Source organism: Pongo pygmaeus, chromosome 2 (assembly GCF_028885625.2).
Source record: "Pongo pygmaeus isolate AG05252 chromosome 2, NHGRI_mPonPyg2-v2.0_pri, whole genome shotgun sequence".
Classification (NCBI taxonomy): domain Eukaryota; kingdom Metazoa; phylum Chordata; class Mammalia; order Primates; family Hominidae; genus Pongo; species Pongo pygmaeus.
Window position 1 is genome coordinate 105,445,945 of NC_085930.1, and position 20,416 is coordinate 105,466,360.

A 20,416-nucleotide genomic window follows, 5' to 3' on the forward strand; every position below is an offset into this window, starting at 1 on the left:
AAGCTCCGCCTCCTGGGTTCAGCCATTCTTCTGCCTCAGCCTCCAGAGTAGCTGGGACTACAGGCACCTGCCACCACACCCGGCTAATTTTTTGTATTTTTAGTAGAGCCGGGGTTTCACCATGTTAGCCAGGATGGTCTCAATCTCCTGACCCCGTGATCCGCCGCCTTGGTCTCCCAAAGTGCTGGGATTACAGGCATGAGCCACCGCGCCCGGCCTGTTGAGCCATGTATTAAACCACATAAAACACAGGAGGAGAGGAAAGTATTCAGAGATACGACAGGGAGAACTATGAAACAGTGGGACCAGAGACCATGTGAACTGTGCAGAGAGGCCTAAATAGCCTGGGGTTTCTGGAGGGAAGGGAGGTTCCTGGATGGTGGAGCACTGTTGCGCAGAAAAGGAGATGAATCCTGAGAGGGAGGTTCTTCACTGTGAAGGGTCTGGTGTTGGGGCCAAAGGTTTGGGGCTTCCACCTGTCCATCATGGCTTTTCAAACTGTAGGGGTTTTTTTGTTTTGTTTTGTTTTGTTTTTTGAGTAGGGGGCAGTAGGGTGTCTTACTTTGTTGCTCAGGCTGGTCTCAAATTCGTGGGCTCAGGCAATCCTCCCACCTCGCCTTCCCAAAGTGCTGGGATGATAGGCGTGAGCCATTACGCCCAGCAGTAGGTTGCAATTAAATCATGCATTTATGGCCCTCAAAATCCGTCTAGGAGCTGCCACAGGTGCAGGCGCTATAAAAGTAAATATGCCCACTTAGGAAATGGGGATAATTCCTATGTCACAGAGTTGTAAAGATTAAATGAATTAATACAGATTAACACACTGGGAACAGTGTCAAGTGCATAAGCATTATGTAAACTTTAGCTATTGTTTGCTATTATTATATTTGCTGTTATTGCTCTCTAGGAGCTCCCAGGGGTCTAAGAAGTGGTGGGAAAGAAATAAATGATTCTAAGAGCATCCAATAAGGGCTAGAATGGAAGTGAGCAAAAAATGCTGAGGCCCACAGCACAGGTTGTACTGCGGGGTTCAAATCCCATGAGGCCAGCAGCACCCAGTGTCTGTGAGCCCTCCAGAGTTGGGCCATGGTTGTCCAGTCCAGTCCTGGGGGTCATTCCATTCCATCCCTCATTATAAACTGGGGCCTGGAGGCCCGGGGCGGAAGAAAGGGGTCCACAATACTGCACGGTTAGAGGCCGAGCCAAGGCTGGATCCGGCCAGACCTCCACAGGTCTTCGTTAGCCTCCACATTCCCGCAGGGTGTGGGGCGCCGGGCTGGGGGAGAGGTAGCGGAGGCCCAACGGGGCCGAATCTAACTGGACCACGGCTCGCGATGGGAACTACGCTTCCCAGCATGCGACGGGGCAAAGGGGCCTTTCAGCCGCGAGCAGCGCCTCGCAGGTTCTGCTGGGAGTTTTCATTGACCTCTGATCCCCCTCTCATTTTGATCCGCGCTCGTCTCCTCTGGGTTCCGCCCCCTTCTGAGAGCGGATGACCTGGCAGAGTCCCGCGAGCTGCTTTCTTCTTCCCCTCTCATTGGCCCAGCCTAGCTGCCATTCGGTTGTGAGGAGGAGAAGTTGCTTACTGATTGGTGGATTCCGTTTGGCGCCAACTAGGAAAGGGGGCGGGGCAGCAGCGGCCCCCACTGAGTCGCTATTACAGCGAAAGGCCGGCTTGGCCGCGACAAGCTGGGTAAGAGGTGGAGGTCGGCTCGGTTTTCTGCTACCCGGAGCTGGGCAAGCGGGTGGGAGAACAGCGAAGACAGCGTGAGCCTGGGCCGTTGCCTCGAGGCTCTCGCCCGCCTTCTCTTGCCGACCCGCCGCGTTTGTTTGGATTTAATCTTCAGGTTGCCGGCGCCCGCCCGCCCGCTGGCCTCGCGGCGTGAGAGGGAAGCACCCGTGCTTGTGGCTGGCGCCTGGAGGGTCCGCACACCCGCCCGGCCGCGCCGCTTGCCCGCGGCAGCCGCGTCCCTGAACCGCGGAGTCGTGTTTGTGTTTGACCCGCGGGCGCCGGTGGCGCGCTGCCGAGGCCGGTGTCGGTGGGGCGGGGCGGTCGCGGCGGAGGCGGAGGAAGAGGGAGCGGGAGGTCTGCGAGGCCGGGCGCCGCCATGGAACTGGGCCCGGAGCCCCCGCACCGCCGCCGCCTGCTCTTCGCCTGCAGCCCCCCTCCCGCGTCGCAGCCCGTCGTGAAGGCGCTATTTGGCGCTTCAGCCGCCGGGGGACTGTCGCCTGTCACCAACCTGACCGTCACTATGGACCAGCTGCAGGGGCTGGGCAGGTGAGGAGAGACCGGCGGGCGGTGCTCCAGGCCCCTGGCCTCGGCGTCGGCCTTGGGGAGATCAGGCCAGGAAACGGACCAGGAGAAGGGCGAGACCCGTCCGTCCGGGTTTGCCGCTCGGGGACAGCCGGGCTAGGGCCTGCCATGTGCACCCCCGCCCGGGCGGAATATTGGGCGGGAGAGGCCGTCCGGACCTCCCAGGGGAAGAGGTGGAGATCCTCGGGCCTAAGCCCGAGCCAGGCCCACCTTCACCCCTTTCGGATTGCTCCGTACTCTCCTTCTGTCTATCCTTGGAAGCTCTTTGGAATCTACCCCCGCGGGGAAAATCAGGCTGTGATTTGGTGTGATCTTTGTTCCTTCTCAACAAAGGACCATGGCATTTTCTTTCCTGGCGTTTATGTAAAATCATCTCAGTCCCTCGCCCCGTGCACATTCCTGATGTCTACTCTGCTGCTTTCCTAAGGCCAGGTCTTTTTACCCAACTTTCGGAAAGCTTCCTGGGCTTTTCCTGATAGCAAAAAATGCATCCCACGGTGTTTCCCTCGGAAGAGCTACTTTCCCTTCAATCTCTGGCATCCTGTTTGCTAAGCACATGTCTTGTGCGTTTCCCAACTTCTGCACAGCAGAAAGTGTCCTGTTCAACTTTCATCCCGACTCTGTCACGGTACTTAGAACACATGCTTTTATTTTAGGAAATACTCCAACATTTGCCATAGCCATCATAACCTGCAATGTGGTCCAAGGCCATGCCCACCCACTCCTTTTTTCTCCTTTGCCCAAGTGCTAATTGGGTGTTCAGAGTGGCAAAGTGGGATCTTTGCCACTTGTGGTGTGGCCTAGAAATGGTTTCTGGCAGCCTGGCTGCTTCTTAATCTCATGGCCTATCTCCTGCATGTGACCTTTTAATTATATCCTATAAATCATTCATGGTTTATTTCTGTTGGTTTCAGTGATTATGAGCAACCACTGGAGGTGAAGAACAACAGTAATCTGCAGAGAATGGGCTCCTCCGAGTCAACAGATTCAGGTATTTAAGTCTGCTGTGTGGGGAGCAATACTCTGAATTTCCTGAAACATGCCTTTTCACCCAGGAAGTTAGTTTTGGTGAAAACTTGAGGAAGTCATGGCATTGGGTGATAAACTTTTTTTTTTTTTTTTTTTTTTTTTTGAGACAGAGTTTCGCTCCTGTTGCCCAAGCTGGAGTGCAATGGCATGATCTCAGCTCACTGTAACCTCCACCTCCCGGGTTCAAGTGATTCTCCTGCCTCAGCCTCCCGAGTAGCTGGGATTACAGGCATGCATCACCATGCACTGCTAATTTTGTATTTTTTAGTAGAGACAGGGTTTCTTCATGTTGGTCAGGCTGGTCTCAAACTCCCAACCTCAGGTGATCCGCCCACCTTGGCCTCCCAAAGTGCTGGGATTACAGGCGCGAGCCACCGCGCCCGGTGATAAACATTATTAGGAACAATACAAAGGAGCCCTTGTGGCTGTTTATGAAGAAAGGAAATAGGTTTCAAATGTCTGTAAGGAGGTGGTGTGTGCTTACCCTTGAAGGATGGGTAGTAAAGTATAATTCACCATACCACCGTTAAGTGGCATTCAGGCAATCTTACTGGTTAAAATACAGGGTCAAATTATTGGAAGTACAGTGTCATGAAATCATTTCAGTGATGCTGCTATGGAGGAAATTGCCAGTGCATTTCATTCTTCATGAATTCATATTACTGCAGAGTTTATCTGTATTTGTACAGATAAGACCGTTGGGGCAAAGATCCTTTAGGTTAAAGGAACTGCAAGAGCAAAAGTCTTAAAATGTAATGTAGGCTTCTGTATGTAGAATGTAATTTAATATAGAACTGGGGATAGGATTATCACTTGTAGCAGTGTGGTGAGCAAGGGCTGTAACACCTCACTTTCCATAAGGCTACATAGACACATGAGCTATGGGTGGGTGGGTCTGCGTCGTCTGAGCTGGCATACAAGTAATGCTGAACAGTGTCTCCTTCACCCTGCTGCCTTTTGTGAGATGGACACCTTGGTGTCATTTTGTTAAAGGCAGCAAGTGCTTGCCTTGCATGTCATGACCAGTAGTTGTATTTTTCTTTTTCATTTTGAGACAAGGTCTCAACTCTGTCACCCAGGCAACCTCCGCCTCCCAGATTCAGAGAATTCTTCTGCCTCAGCTTCCCTAGTAGCTGGAATTAACAGGTGTGGGCCACCATACCCAGCTAGTTTTTGTATTTTTAGTAGAGACGGGGTTTCACTATGTTGGCCAGGCTGGTCTCAAACTTCTGATCTCAGGTGATCCACCCACTTCGACCTCCCAAAGTGCTGAGATTACAGGGGTGAGCTACTGCACCTGGCCTTTTTTTTTTTTTTTTTTTTTTTTGAGACAGGGTCTTGCTCTATTTCCCAGTCTTCAGACTGGAGTACAGTGGCACAATCAGGGTTCACTGTAGCTTCAACTTTCCGAGCTCAAGTGAACCTCCCACTCCAGCCTCCCCAAGTAGCTGGGACTATAGGCACGTGCCACCACACCCAACTAATTGTCTTTGAATTTTGGTAGAGACAAGTCTCGCTATGTTGCCCCAGGCTTGTTTTGAACTTCTGGCCTGAAACCATCCGCCTATCTCAGCCTCCCAAAGTATTGGAATTACAGGTGTGAGCCACTGTGCCCGGCCAGTAGTTGTATTTTTCAAACCCCATATGATTTGACAAGATAAAATGTTTAAAAACTATGCCAAGAAAATCTGGTACCTATTGTTTCTGTGGTTGGAACTCACAGAAAGTTATCTGGGTCACCTCTATCTGAATAACCAAACAATCATGATATGAATCAGTTTCATTCACCCTCTTCTCAAATCCTGTTTCCCTTATGTTATTTGCAAATAGGAGAAAAAACAGTAAATACACTATGAAAATATTAAGACTTGTACAAACATGACATTTTTGACAATCTAATAGACGTAACATCAATTCTGGCAAAAGTACAAGCCATGAATATTTGTTGCCACTTAAATAAAGACCCAGGTACTTTCTTTAGTGTTTTAACTTTGACGACAAAATGGTGTTTTTTGTATTATTTCTTGAGAGTTTTTTTTTTTTTTTTCCCCATAGGTTTCTGTCTAGATTCTCCTGGGCCATTGGACAGTAAAGAAAAGTACGTATTCACTGCTTTCAAATGTTTATACGTAGAAAAAAACGTGTCTAAACTTAAATACCTTATTTAAATGAAGTTCTTCATACACTGGACTGGAGCCCTGGATTTAGCTGTCCCTAGAAACACTCTGGAATCTCAAGAATGAATAGTTTGTGTCAGCAATTTTCAGAACTTTTTCTCCTTTATTTTAGCTATAATTTTGGTGTTCTGTTTGGGTCTTACCCAAACCCTTACTCTGTACTCTGACATCATAGCCTTACGAGAACATGTGGGTTTTTTTTGTTTTGTTTTGTTTTTTGTTTGTTTGTTTTTGAGGCAGAGTCTCACTCTGCCACCCAGGCTAGAGTGCAGTGGCTCACTGCAACCTCTACCTCCCAGGTTCAACCAATTCTCCTGCCTCAGCCTCCCAAGTAGCTGGGACTATAGGCGTGCACCACCACACCTGGTTAATTTTTGTATTTTTAGTAGACACAAGGTTTCATCGTGTTGACCACGCCAGGAGTTCGAGACTCCTGACCTAGTGATACACCCTCCTCGGCTTCCCGTAGTGCCCGTAGTGCTGGGATTACATGTGTGAGCCACCGCGCCCAGCCGAATGTGTGTATTTTAAGAAAAGACATGGGTTTGTTTTTTTCACCTAGAAGTCTAGTGTTGGGGGTGCTCCTGGGAACCTGACAGCTTCAGAAATTTATTCTCCCATCTCTTGCTGAAAATGGGAGTCTGTGACTATACCCCCAAGCTGCAGGCTAAACACTATCTCTCTGCTAATATGAATACCTCTTTATTTGTTTTATTCTCATTATTTACCTTCTGATCTCATTACAGCCTTGAAAATCCCATGAGAAGAATACATTCCCTATCTGTAAGTTAGTTCCTTGTTTATTTTGAGCTAATACCTGTTATCTGTTCCTTAGCTACCAGCATGACCTTGATAGGAGACTTAATTTAGAGAGTAAAAACTGCTTTTCTTTAGTCTCTTTTGAGACAAGGTCTTGCTGTGTCACCCAGGCTGGAGTGCAGTGGCAAAATCTTGGCTCACTGCAACCTCTGCTTCCCTGGGTCAAGTGATCCTCCCACCTCAACTTCCAGAGGAGCTGGGACTATATATAGGTGCACACCATCACACCCGGCTGATTTTTGTATTTTTTGTAGAGATGGGGGTCTCACTCTGTTGCTCAGGCTGGTTTCAAACTCCTGCCTCAGCCTCCCAAAGTGCTAGGATTACAGGCAAGAGCCACTATTCCCAGCCTTTCCTTAGTCTCATAAGTACTCAAGATGTTCGGTCTGGAGGAATTTCTCCTCCATCTCTAACAGAGCTTTATTAAACCAGGAAAGGTTCTTTTATGCAAATGTTATTTGGGGATTGATTTGGCACTGTAATCCCTGTTGAGGGGGACACTGTAGACCTTGTGAGGTTAGCTGTAAACCCATGGAATGGAAACTTCTATCCTATGTCCTGGCTATGTCCTGGCAAGGTGGATTCCTGGCCACATTTACTGGTTACCTACTGCAGTGTGTGAGGAGCTAGCCTACCCCCTATTCAACTCCCCCTTTTTTTCTTTTGAGAACTGAATTTTCCACTGAAATTTTATTTGTGTGCCTTAATTATTTTCTTTTTTTACTTTGATAGCAGAAGCTGTTGGGATGTAGTCCAGCTCTGAAGAGGAGCCATTCTGATTCTCTTGACCATGACATCTTTCAGCTCATCGACCCAGATGAGAACAAGGAAAATGTGAGTGTGACTTCAATGTACTAACCTGAGGCAGAGGTGAAACCCACAGGCTGTCAGTGGCTTAGAAGTGGCTGGGCTGCTTTCTGGGAGACTAAACTTGGCCATTATGTGTAGTCTTTGGAGTCAGAGAAATCTGGGTTTGGATCTTGCTTACTAGCTGTGTGATGTTGGCAAATTCTTCTCTTTTTAGTCTTCTTTGTTCTTCTGTAAAATAGGAGTAGTAATACCTTTTAGGGATGTTGTGGCAATAAGTAAGATTATGAAGTATTGAAAATGCTGCCTGACAGGCAGGAGTTGCTCAGATGGTAGCTCACAGGAGTAATTACATGTACAAATAGTGTTTGTCTGGAAGGCTCTGCCCAGGCTGTCCTTGCCTCTGCTCTGACCTTGAAATGAATTGTAAGCTTAGGAAAAGGCTCTTTGGCAGTATTTGTAAGAACAGGGTCAACAAGTTCTAGAGAATCTCAGAGTAACTGAAATGGTGGCTTGGAAGGTGAATTTGTGGTTATCTACCCTGAATGAGCCTGGCTTTTTTATTCTTTTAGACATTGCACAGAGTAGGCATCCAAAACAGTTGTAATTTTTTCAGCCTTCTCTCTACTGTATTTCTATATATTTACTTTCTCCCCTTTTCCATTCCTGCTGAAATGCCACAGTTCAAAATCCTTACAATCTTCAGGTTAATGTGAAACCCACTGCGTCCATGAACTCTTCTTGATGATTTCTTTATCAACTTGGGAACTGTCATGAGAAAGAATATGGAAATGAGTTCCAGCCTTGAGTGCTTGGAGCAGTGTATCAGCCTCTAGTGCTTTTTACCAGGGCAAAGCTGTACTGATGCCTGGTTTTCCCCCGAAATGGCTTCTCTCAGGGTTGCTTGTCTGGAGCTTGGTTTTAAAGAGAAAACAGCATAGGTGGTGGTTAAAGAGCTCTCACTCTGGAGTTGTCCTGTTTTACTTCAATATTTTGGGCACATTCCTTAACCTGCAAGGTCTGGTTTTCTCACCTGTAAAATCAGGACAATCAGGTTGTATTTGATGGTTAAAAAGTTAATGCGCAGAAAGTACTTAGTACTGTGTTGGCATAGAAATCACTGTAATATTAGCCATTACTGCTTTTTTTTTTTTTTTTTGATCACGTTTTTATTTCTCTCAGAACTTTAAAATGTGAACATTCTATAATTCAGCCAGTCTTTACTTCCAGGTAACTTCTTCACTGGATCGCAATTCCCTTTTAAATAACATGCTCTTGTTCCGGAAGGTAGCCGTTCATCATTCTTTCTGTCTAAATAACATCCAGTGACAAATCCCATAGGGACAAGAACATGAACCCAGTGGTCTCACACAATCTGAAGTAAGTTCACCATGATAGCTGCAGCCTCAGTGCCGACAGCGACCCCGAGACCAAGGGCAACGGGGAACTCAGCCATCTGCGCCAGTGCTAGCCATTACTGCTTTTAACACTTAATTATGAGTTCTTAAGTGAATATTTTAGGGCAAGGGACCTGTGAGTGCTTTCATTCCATAAAGTGGAATCATACAATATGTATTCTATCATATCTGGCTTTAAAAAACATTATGCTTGTTAAGAATCGTCCACGTTGTGTAAACCAGTAGGGCTTTTTTTTTTTTTTTTCATTGCTTTTAGTATAGAATAGAATAATTTTGAGTAGAAAAAATTATCTCCAGTTGGTAGGAAGAGGTGGAAAATATGAAGCCCTGAAACAGATGGACCTAGATGGAAAATTCTGACAACTATTCACAGGCAATTATATTAGATTTTATTTATTTTTGCTTTAGATTTCAGAAAGTTTGTGATTTAGCTTATTCATCGTGTTTTGTATATTTGGCAGATACTTGTAGGAATACAGTATGACAAGAAAAAGATGTTACTTTAGAAGTTAGCTGTTGACAAAGGCTTGGAAATTCTTAGTTACACAGATCCATTGTTGGAATTAGGTGAAACTTTAATTCGGAGGCAGAAAGGCGATCAGTGCCCACTTCCTTGCCTCTCACCCAAGCTGAGGCCCGAGTTGGTTTTCATGGACAGTAGATGTCTCGACTATGTCTTGCAGGAAGCCTTTGAGTTTAAGAAGCCAGTAAGACCTGTATCTCGTGGCTGCCTACACTCTCATGGACTCCAGGAGGGTAAAGATCTCTTCACACAGAGGCAGAACTCTGCCCCAGCTCGGATGGTATGTGCTCTGGCTTTCAGAGGGGAATTCCTGACAGGAAGAAAGGATTAAAACACCTTCTTTCATCCAGAATTGAAGGCACTACAGTAGCGCTAGCTGTTTTTACCTTGACTTTGTCTTTTAAAACTAGACTGTCAAGCATTCTTGGTGGTTTTGCTGTGTCTGGAGAACAGACAGGCGGTAGTAAGAGTGGGAGATGGTGTTTGAAATATTGGAGTTGTGCAAGGAATAATTGACTTTGTTAATCTGGGAAATCCTGGGTCATCCTGAATGTACGTGTGGTGAGATTAGATTTCCTATTTTTTTTTCTTTTTCTTTTTTTTTTTTTTAAGGGCTTTCTGGCAAAAACTGGAAAGCCTGCGAGACAAATTTTAAAAGAGCCATAACGCTAGATCTCTTACTTAAAACTTGCTCTTTTACTATGCATTCTAAGTGCTTCTCAAAGAACTGGAGAGAGAGCACTTGACTTCTTCCAAAGGTGGTTTGTTAAGAACAGTTATGGGCCAGGTGCCATGGCTTATGCCTATAATCTCAGCACTTTGGAAAACTGAGACAGGAGGATCGCTTGAGTCCTGGGCAGCATAGTGAGACCACATCTCTATTTTTTTTATTTTTTATTTTTTTAAAGAACTATTATGGATTCCAGTGAACGCTCAGGCTGTTGGGCAGTTTTGGGGTCACTCGTTTCAGGGCTGTGTATTTGCCAGACAGGGACTGTCATTACTTCCAGAGTTTCCTGCTGTTGGTCTGAATTGGATTAACTGATAGCATCTATAGATTAGAGAGGCCCAACTTGAGCAAGATGACCACATTTGGCTTCCAGGTTTACCTAGGATCTTAAATCTGAAAATACACCTTTCCAATCTGCTTTGTGTTCTGAGGTTCAGCCAGTATTGCTACTCTGTCTATCATTTGCACAAAGCACTTTTATATGTTCTTGTCTTGTGAAGTAAGTGGAGTTAACCCACTTGAACAGATTAGGAAAGTACCACTAGAGAGGTTTGGATGATTTATCAAAGGATATACATAAGTAGGAAACCAGGATTTAATGATCTCTGGCTGGGTGCGGTGGCTCATGGCTGTAATCCCAGCACTTTGGGAGGCCAAGGTGGGAGGATCACCTGAGGTCAGGAGTTCAAGACCAGCCTGGGTAACATAGTGAGACCCTATCTGTACAAAGTTAAAAAATAAGCTGAGTGTGGTGGCTTTTTCCTGTAGTCCCAATTACTCGGGAGGCTGAAGTGGGAGGATTGCTTTGAGCCCAAGAATTCGAGGCTGCAGTGAGCTATGATCAGACCACTGTACTCCAGCCTGGACAATGAATCCCTGTCTCAATAAGCAATCTCTAAATTCCCAAGTACACAGTAATGCTTTAAGAGTTGGGAATCAGAAACAATATATTTGGTGTGTGCTTAGCGACTAGAGCCTGTATCACATCTGCACCTAGGAATCCCAGAACATACCTCACAAACGTTGGTGTGATACAGTGTGAGCTTTCGTGATAAAGGTACTGCCCCATAATAAAGTTATCTACCCCTAGGCTCAGCTGGCTAAAAAAATTTGCCATTTCCCCGAGTGTGCACTTGGGGAGGACTAGAGACTGCTCAGAACTTGTTTTATATTGTGAAGCAAAGCTAATGCCAGAACGAGAATAGGCCAGCTGCAGAGAGGATTCCTTGGTGCATGATCCACTCAGAAAATCGGAGGGCCACTTAACTAACAACAGATTCATAACCCAAAGAGATTTGGATTTTAAGGATTACTTGTAGGTCATAACATTGGGACTACCCTGCTACTGTGAAAAAAATAACTCTATAAACTTTTTTTTCTGGATTTGAAAGTGCCTAGAAAATAAATAATTCAGTATTAGCAGTGTTTGTATTGGTAGGATTTATCTTCAGGTGTGGATTTATGAGCAGTTTTTCTAAATTTTCTATATTCCATGTTTAGAGGTTTCCCAAAAAAAGTATGACTATAGGTTGGCTAATGAGGTACCGCCATTTTAATTCCAGGAATGGCATTCTCCTAGGGAGATAGTGTAGTGAGAAGAGTTTGGATTTTGGAGTCAAACAGGTGAGGTGTATAATCTTGGCAACCTCTCTTAAGAACCAGTTTCCTGATTTGCTAAAGAAAAAGGAAAGGATTTGCTACCTTTAGTGTATTGTGAGGCTTCTATTGGATTATATGTGTAAAGATTATATCGTACTATCTGGCACACAATAGTTCCTCATTTAAAAAATTAGCACCATTTAAATCCCAAGTCTAAAGAACGAGGATAGATTTTATAGAAGGAGGTTACCTTTTATTCCCCCCTGTCAGAACTGGAGTTATATATAAGTACATTCTCTAGGCCATTTTATGGTCTCTATAGAGATTTGCATCTGCTTGCCCTAACTCATTTCAGCAGATTCTCATACTGTCACAGTCCTCAGTGCTGATCGGTGTTCACTGATGCAACCTCCTAATAAAAGAAACCTTGTTCTTCACAAGAGGCTATCTCTAGTACCCATTATAAGGTGAACTGCTTCTGGCAAGAGTTCTCTGTGAAGGATACTGACTACTCAGGGCTGTGTGTGGACATCAAATCATTTATAATCTTGGGATATATTTTCATATAATCAGTAATGGCTAAAATTTTGCTTTGTATAACAAGTATAACATAGTATGTTTTCATCATAAAAACTAGTGACCCATTCAAGGAAATCAAAGTGGACCAGAGCTCTCATTTATTATTAATCCATGAATTTTGTCTTACAGCTTTCCTCAAATGAAAGAGATAGCAGTGAACCAGGGAATTTCATTCCTCTTTTTACACCCCAGTCACCTGTGACAGCCACTTTGTCTGATGAGGATGATGGCTTCGTGGACCTTCTCGATGGAGAGAATCTGAAGGTACAGTGTGTGTGTGTGTGTTCCTATCTGTTCTACTAATTAATTACCTCTGGAGAAGTCATGTGATGTGAAAAAGAACAGCAATAGCAGTTCCCCGGGGCTTGCTTAGCTGATATTTTTGTTCATTTGGTGATAATTCATTTAATAATAGGGCTACCAGCCTTATTAAATCCTTTGGATTGGGGGACAGGGGTGTCAAAAGAAGACATATGATCCTTCTTACCCTGAAGGAGCTAACTAACAGTCTATATGCAAGAAATATGAAATCAGAACGGTATAGGATGGTACATTAAGGATACTTCCTATCCAGGCCTGTCTGGTATTCTTCAGGGAGAAACACACCTAAAGCACTTAAACAAATGTTAGTCTCTACAGGCTCTTTTTAAAATCAGTTTTTCTGTTTCTTTAGAATGAGGAGGAGACCCCCTCGTGCATGGCAAGCCTCTGGACAGCTCCTCTCGTCATGAGAACTGCAAACCTTGTGAGTTGTTCTAGTGTGTCTGGAGGAAGCCCTGAGTGATTGGGTCGCTGGACAGAGTAGTCCTTAGTTGAGTATAGCCAAAGATTGAAATGAATGATAGGATTTGGGGATCTGGGTTTTAGGCCTCACTTTGGCTACGTACAAATTATGACCTTTAGTCATGATATCTCTCTGCATGTCTCCTGATCTATAAGGAGTGTGGGTTAGGAGGGACCATGGTCATTCCTAGCTTTTACCATCTAGTTAGTTTGAAAAAAGCCTATCTGAAACCTTTAGCCTGAAGACTTTACTTTTTTTAGGTTATTCTCATTTATATTCCACAGAACCTAGCATAAAATTAGACAAGCAACAGGATTTTTTTTTTTTTTTTTTTTTTTTTTTAGACGGAGTCTCGCTCTTGTTACCCATTCTAGAGTGCAGTGGTGCAATCTTGACTCACTGCAACCTCTGCCTCCCAGGTTCAAGTGATTCTCCTGCCTCAGCCTCCCGAGTAGCTGGGAATACAGGTGCCTGCCACCATACCCACCTAATTTTTGTATTTTTAGTAGAGACGGGGTTACACTATGTTGGCCAGGCTAGTCTCGAACTCCTGACCTCAGGTGATCTGCCCACCTCGACCTCTCAAAGTGCTGGGATTACAGGCATGAGCCACTGTACCCGGCTGGATGTTTTTTTTTTTTTTTTTTTTTTCATTGAAAATACCTTCCTGAGGCTGGGTATTTTCAGGTAGATATTTTCAATTTTGAAAATTACATATAATATATATATTATATATATAATATAAAGTAATATAATATATATATACACACATACACACACAGTATAGATTTGTGTTTCCATCAGGGATACTTTCAAACAGAAAGCATAGTATATGTAGATACAGAATCTATAGTGTATGTGTGTATATATATTCAAAATCACATATATATACACACACACACGCTATAGATTCGTGTTTTCATCATAGGAATATTTTCAAAGTTAGAAGCAAGAATGTGCCTACACAGGTATATACACCTGTATATTCAGAGATATACACCCTTAGGTACACATCTAAATTGATAAGTTCATATTTTTTAATTATCAATAACCTGAACTATAATTACAGGACAAATGAGCTACAGTTTTTTTGTTTACTTGTTTGTTTGGTTTGTTTTGTTTTTGAGACAGAGTCTCCCTCTGTTTCCCAGGCTGGAGTGCGGTGCAGTGGTGCAGTCTTGACTCACTGCAACCTCTGCCTCCTGGGTTCAAGTGCTTCTCCTGGCTCAGCCTTCTGAGTAGCTGGGACTACAGGCTTACGCCACCACTCTTGGCTAATTTTTTTGTTATTTTTAGTAGAGACGAGGTTTCACTATGTTAGCCAGGCTGGTCTCGAACTCTTGACCTCAGGTGATCCATCCACCTGCCTCCCAAAGTGCTGGGATTACAGGCATGAGCCACCGCGCCCAGCCAAGCTACAGTTTTGAGATCACTTACGGATTATAGTGCATTCATGTGCATGGCTTTTGAGAAAATATGTTAACCCAGTACAAATGTTATGAGTAAATTTACCAGGTCATTTTGATAGGCATAAAATTATATAAAATGTGAGAACATTTTGGAAGTGGCTATTAGTTTTATAGATTTGATTTTAAAATCATAAGCATGGGCTTGTAAGCTCTTAATAGTGGGGAAATGTCTTCCACAAATGGTTATTACAAACTAAACATTGCTGGGAGCTGTAATGGAAAATAAACTTCAGACAAAAGAGGGAGAAAATCCCTGGTCTCTATAGGACCAGATGTGGAAGTGATCCATTCTACTGGGGACTATCAGGAAGATTTCAAAGAAGTGACATTGAAGTGTTAGCATCAACTTGAAAATGAATGGTTTACTGAGATGTGAAAGGACATTCTGTGCAGAAGGAAAAGCCAGGCCAAGACACATGGAGTCGAGAATAGGCTGAGATGCGTTTAGAGAGCTGACTCTCGCTACCATTGGTCAGATTGGCTTCCCTTGGACTCTGGAAAATTCGTCTTTATTTATTTATTTATTTATTTATTTTTTTGAGACAGAGTCTTGCTCTGTCACCCAGGCTGGAGTGCAGTGGTGCAATCTTCACTCACTACAACCTCCACCTCCTGGCTTCAACTGATTCTCGTGCCTCAGCCTCCTGGGTAGCTGGGATTAAAGGCAAGCACCACCACGCCTGGCTAATTTTTTTGTATTTTTAATAGAGACGGGGTTTCTTTATGTTGGCCAGGCTGGTATTGAACTTGTGACCTCAGGTGATCCACTGTGTTGGGATTACAGGCGTGAGCCACCGCGCCCAGCCTGGGAAATTAGTCTTTAAAAGACCAAGTAGAAAAAAAGACTTTGAACACAATTTTGAAAGGCATTTGCTAGTCTGCCCATCCCCAATCCCTCCAAATTTACCATCTTAACTATACCTTAACCAATGATGTCCCCATTTTTATTATAACTTGGCTACTGTGCATCTTTTCTGGATTTAGGTGGGGTATTTAAACCCGTTGAGCTGCTTAATTAAGCAAGGTGCAAGTAATAAAATGGAGGGGAAGATAGGTAAGCCAAAAATGTTTTCCTGACTGGAAGGTCGCACTTCTCTTGACGCAGGATTATGTAGACAGTTTTTGTGAGGGCAAAGGACGTTTTGCTCGTCTCTATATAATGTCAGCTATGTATTCATTGAGCACTAAGTGCTCAGTGCCTACTATGTGCCAGGCCCTATGAGAGTTGCTAGGACTAGATGAATCGGCAGTGTCTGTTTGCTAATTTAGAATTGATCTTAAATCATCCCAGGAAACCTTTGGTTTATTTGTCTTACCATTCAAGTGAACAGGTTTTAATGAAAGTTGGGTCTGTCTGTTTTTTTTCCTGTAAGGACAATCGAAGCAAGCTGTTTGACTCCCCTTCCCTGTGTAGCTCCAGCACTCGGTCAGTGTTGAAGAGACCAGAACGATCTCAAGAGGAGTCTCCACCTGGAAATACAAAGAGGAGGAAGAGCATGTCTGGGGCCAGCCCCAAAGAGTCAACTAATCCAGAGAAGGCCCATGAGGTTAGTTTCCTAGGTTCCTTTTTGCTCTAGCACAGATACTGTATTTTTCAGTTCTAAAAATTTCCACTTAGTGGTTCATTTATTTTCTTTGCTAAGATTTGCTGGGGTCTTGTGGGGTTGTGTGTGTGTGTGTGTGTGTGTGTTTCTTTTAATAGAGATGGGATCTAGCGATGTTGCCCAGGTTGGTCTTGAACTCCTAGCCTCAAGTGATCCTCCTGCCTTGGCCTCCCAAAGCACTGGGATTACAAGTGTGAGCCACCACACCTGGCTGATACTTGGCTGTTTTCATGTTGGTTTTTCATTTGCTTTGAGTATGTTCATAATTGCCTGTTGAAGCATTTTTAAGATGGCTGCTTTAAAATCTTTGTAAGACAAATCCAACATCCATCCATAGTGTTGTTGGCATCTATTGATTGTCTTTTCCTATTCAAGTTGGGATTTTTCTGGTTCTTGGTATGACCAGTGATTCTTCCATTGTCTCCTGTATATTTGTGAGTCTCAGGTCTATGTAAATCTTATATTTTAGCAGGCTTCCTCTGATACTGCAAGAAAGGTGTGGGTGGAAGTCCGGGTTCCCCAGCACAAACTCCATTGACACCTTGGGTGGGGACTTGTCTCATTATTGCTGGGAGGGAGCAGAAGTTCATTCCATCCCAGTGGGGTGGTGACTGGGGAACTGTATGACAGCTGGGCAAAGGTGGAGGCCCCCGCTTGCTGTTGGCCATAATTGTTTCTGTGTTGACTAGTAGAATGATTATTGTCTAAAAGTCTTCTGCCTCAATAGGCCATCCTTTGCCTAGGGAGAGCAGGCTTTTCTTGGGGCTTGTTGTGTCGCTGTCTCCAGCTCATGAGTTGAATGGTTAACTCATTCGTTTTTAATTTTCTTATTTCTGGATAAATCTATCTGAATCTATGAATTTCCCACTGCTTTAGATTTGTCTCATAACTTTTGACCTGAAATGTTTTTATTATCATTTATTATAGATATTTTATTTCCTTTTAATCCAGACCTATCATGGCCTATTAAATACTTGATTTTTATAAAGGTCTGTCTGTCTTTTTTTTTTTTTTTTTTTTTTTTGAGATGGACTCTCGCTCTGGCGCCCAGGCTGGAGTGCAGTGGCGCGATCTTGGCTCACTGCAAGCTCCGCCTCCCGGGTTCATGCCATTCTCCTGCTTCAGCCTCCCAGTAGCTGGGACTACAGGAGCCCGCCACCACGCCCAGCTAATTTTTTGTATTTTTAGTAGAGACGGGGTTTCACAGTGTTAGCCAGGATGGTCTCGATCTCCTGACCTTGTGATCCGCCCACCTCGGCCTCCTAAAGTGCTGGGATTACAGGCATGAGCCACCGCGCCCAGCCCTGTCTGTCTAATTCTTCAAGTTAATTCATTGCATTGCTCATAGTTGTATAGGCTGTTTTGTTGTTTCCTGTTTCTGAGACAGGGTCTCTCTGTCACCCAGGCTGGAGTGCAGTGGCATGATCTCCGCTCACTGCACTCTCCACCTCCCAGGCTCAAGCAATCCTCCCACCTCAGCCTCTCAAGCAGCTGGGACTATAGGTGTGTGCCACCAAACCCAGCTAATTTTTGTATTTTTTGTAGAGACAGGCTTTCGCCATGTTGCACAGGCTGGTCTCAAACTCCTGGGCTCAGGGCGATCCTCCTGCCTTGGCCTCCCAAAGTGCCAGGATCATAGGTGTTAGACACAGCACCTGACATCGGTGAGCTAGTGTCATGGTTGTCTGGGCCTAAGTCCTATGGTCCTTTGTGTTATTTTTTCTATTTATTCCGTGGCTAGACACACAAAACACTGGTTTATTTTATGCTTTTCCTTCATTATACTGTCCTTATATTGAGGTTTGGTATTAAGCATTATAAAATGGTGAACTGCTGTGGCATGAAAAGGTTTAAGTAAATCTCATCACAGTCTTAAAAGGTTAGAGAGATGACAGCTAGGAAACCATTTAGCATTTAGGCCTACTGCCTTATCATATCTGCTTTTGTTTTTAATGCTTTATGAATGTTTTTAAAGTATTGTTCTAAATATTTAGAACTATTCTAAATATTTAGAATATTTAGAAAATATTTAGAATATTTTAATAACTGCATAGTATTTTTGTTTTGGGACAGTTGTTTGGTTTTGGTTTTTGTTCTTTTTGTTTGTGGGGGGCACAGGGTCTAGCGCTGTCGCTCAGGCTGGAGTGCAGTAGCACGATCACAGCTCAGTACAGCCTCCACGGGCTCAAGCACTCCTCCCGCCTCAGCCCCCCTAGCAGCTGGGACTACAGGCATGCACCACCATGCCCAGTTAATTAAAAAAAATTTTTTTTTAATTTTTTGTAGAAAAGAGGTCTTACTGTGTTGCCCAGGCTGGCCTTGAACTCCTGGGCTCAAGGAGTCCTCCCACCTCAGCCTCCTAAGTATCTGGGACTACAGGCACAGGCCAATGCACCCGGCTGATAGTGTTTTGACTTACAAGTGTAATAGAAATAATTGAATAAATCACCTTCTGGACATTTAGAATTTCCCTTCCCCTGATTTTCCTTTTATTTCTAATTAAAAATGAAATTCTGGGTTATAAGGGCAAGAACATTTATGAAACTTTACATTATATACATGTCAGAAAATATCTATCAATATTTAATAATGTTCAGGCTGAGTGCTGTGGTTCACTCCTGTAACCCCAGCACTTTGGGAAGACAAGGCGGGTGGATCACGAGGTCAGGAGTTCCATACCAGCCTGGCCAATATGGTGAAACCCTGTCTCTACTGAAAATACAAAAAATAGCTGGGTGTGGTGGCATGGGCCTGTAATCCCCAGCTGCTCAGGAAGCTGAGGCAGGAGAATCGCTTGAACCCGGGAGGTAGAGGTTACAGTGAGCAGAGATCACGCCACTGCACTCCAGCCTGGGTGATAGAGTGAGATTCCATCTCAAAAAAAAAAAAAATATTCATTTTCTTTTTCTTTCTTTTTGAGACACGCTGGAGTGCAGTGGCAGGATCTTGGCTCATGGCAACCTCCATCTCCCCAGTTCAAGCAATTCTCTGCTTCAGCCTCCTGAGTAGCTGGGATTACAGGTGCCCACCACCAGGCCCAGCTAATTTTTTTTGTATTTTTAGTAGAGGTGGGGTTTCACCAAGTTGGCCAGGCTGGTCTTGAACTCCTGACCTCAGGTGATATATCCGCCTCGTCCTCCCAAAGTGCTGGGATTACAGGTGTGAGCCACTACGCCTGGCCAGAATATTCATTTTCTTTTACCATAATAGAGATTGACCTTTTTATTTCCATATTTGTAAAATTTTCTTGGATAAAATAATACTGTTAATAATTATTTTGTATATATATTGGCCCTCATGTTTTGGTTTATTTTCATATATTTTAATTTTTAGTATTTTAAATTCCATTGTGGAGAAAATGTCAAGCATTGCTAGAGTACAGTTATCATACCTGTGATATTGTGAAATATATATTTAGTCTTCTCTCCTTTTGTCATATAACTCCTAAAATCTTTGGAATATCCAAGGTCATATCTTTTTGTATACTAATGATTGATAGCTTCAGGGTGGGACTGGTCACTGGAAAGACAGAGACATGATTAGAGGTTGGAGCTTTCAGCCCCACCCTCCAATGTCTAGGGAAAGGAGAGGGGCTAAAGGTCAAGTTGATCACTCATGGCCAATGGTTTAATCAATCATTTCTATGTAATGAAGCCTCCCTAAAACCTTGAAAGCACAGGGTTCAGAGAGCTTCTGGATAGCTGAACACATGGAGCTTCCTGGAGGTTGGGGCACCCAAGGAGAGCATGGCAGCTCCATGTCCCTTCTCCCATACCTCACCCTATGCATGTCTTCTTCTATATCCTTTGAATATCCTTCATAATAAACTGGTAAATGTGTTTTCTTGAGTTCTGTGAGCCACTTCTAGCAAATTAAACCAAAAGAAGGGGTCATGGGAACCCCCACTTAAAGCTGGTGGTCGTAGATCAGAAGTTCCAGAGGCCCAACTGGTGTCTGAAGGGTGGTGCGGTTTTGAGGACTGGGCCCTCAACTTCCTGATCTAACACTCTGCAGGTAGATAGTGTCAGAATTGAATTGGACGGCACCCGGCTATTTTCCACTGCAGAACTGCTTGCTTGCTTGCTGGTAGGGAGAAATCCCCTCATATCTGGGGTAACAGCACTTCTGTCTTCTGTTGTTGTTGAGTGAGGGAATAAGAAAAAGCACTTTGAGTTTGTGGAGTGTTTTCCTCACACAAACATGTCATACAGGGCTGAATTTCTGGGTGTTTTTTTTTTTGAAACCGAGTCTCGCTCTGTCGCCCAGACTGGAGTGCCATGGCTTGATCTCTGCTCACTGCAACCTCCGCCTCTCAGGTTCCAGCAATTCTCCCGCCTCAGCCTCCTGAGTAGCTGGGACTACAGGCGCCCACCACCACTCCTGGCTAATTTTTTATATTTTTAGTAGAGACGGGGTTTCACCATGTTGGCAAGGCTGGTCTCGAACCCCTGACATCAAGTGATCCACTCACCTCGGCCTCCCAAAGTGCTGGGATTACAGGTGTGAGCCACCACGCCCGGCAGAGCTAAATTTCTTACTATCAAATGTCAAATATCCAGTCTGG

At 44.2% G+C, this 20,416-nt stretch overlaps 1 protein-coding gene, 1 non-coding gene and 1 pseudogene across 6 annotated transcripts in view; 1 reads left to right on the top strand and 2 right to left on the bottom strand.

The window, feature by feature from the left end:
• The first annotated feature begins 1,568 nt into the window (after window positions 1-1,568).
• Window positions 1,569-20,416, top strand: part of CDC25A (cell division cycle 25A) — a 31,386-nt gene continuing 12,538 nt past the window's right edge. The window contains exons 1-10 of one of the 5 annotated variants that reach the window (XM_054481875.2): window positions 1,569-1,693; window positions 1,848-2,278; window positions 3,229-3,305; window positions 5,399-5,441; window positions 6,267-6,303; window positions 7,072-7,173; window positions 9,248-9,367; window positions 12,125-12,259; window positions 12,669-12,740; window positions 15,622-15,795. In XM_054481875.2, coding sequence (XP_054337850.1) covers window positions 2,109-2,278; window positions 3,229-3,305; window positions 5,399-5,441; window positions 6,267-6,303; window positions 7,072-7,173; window positions 9,248-9,367; window positions 12,125-12,259; window positions 12,669-12,740; window positions 15,622-15,795 — 930 coding nt within the window. In that variant the 5' untranslated portion in view covers window positions 1,569-1,693; window positions 1,848-2,108. Of the gene's footprint in view, window positions 2,279-3,228; window positions 3,306-5,398; window positions 5,442-6,266; window positions 6,304-7,071; window positions 7,174-9,247; window positions 9,368-12,124; window positions 12,260-12,668; window positions 12,741-15,621; window positions 15,796-20,416 lie in introns of all 5 variants that reach the window. The other 4 variants (XM_054481876.2, XM_063661223.1, XM_054481880.2 and 1 more) reach the window with 4 other exon arrangements.
• LOC129033387 (NADH dehydrogenase [ubiquinone] 1 beta subcomplex subunit 1-like) lies at window positions 8,367-8,721 on the bottom strand (annotated as a pseudogene).
• Window positions 9,697-9,758, bottom strand: LOC129034391 (U7 small nuclear RNA). The gene has a single exon (XR_008501875.1). It is a non-coding gene; the product is annotated as a U7 small nuclear RNA (small nuclear RNA).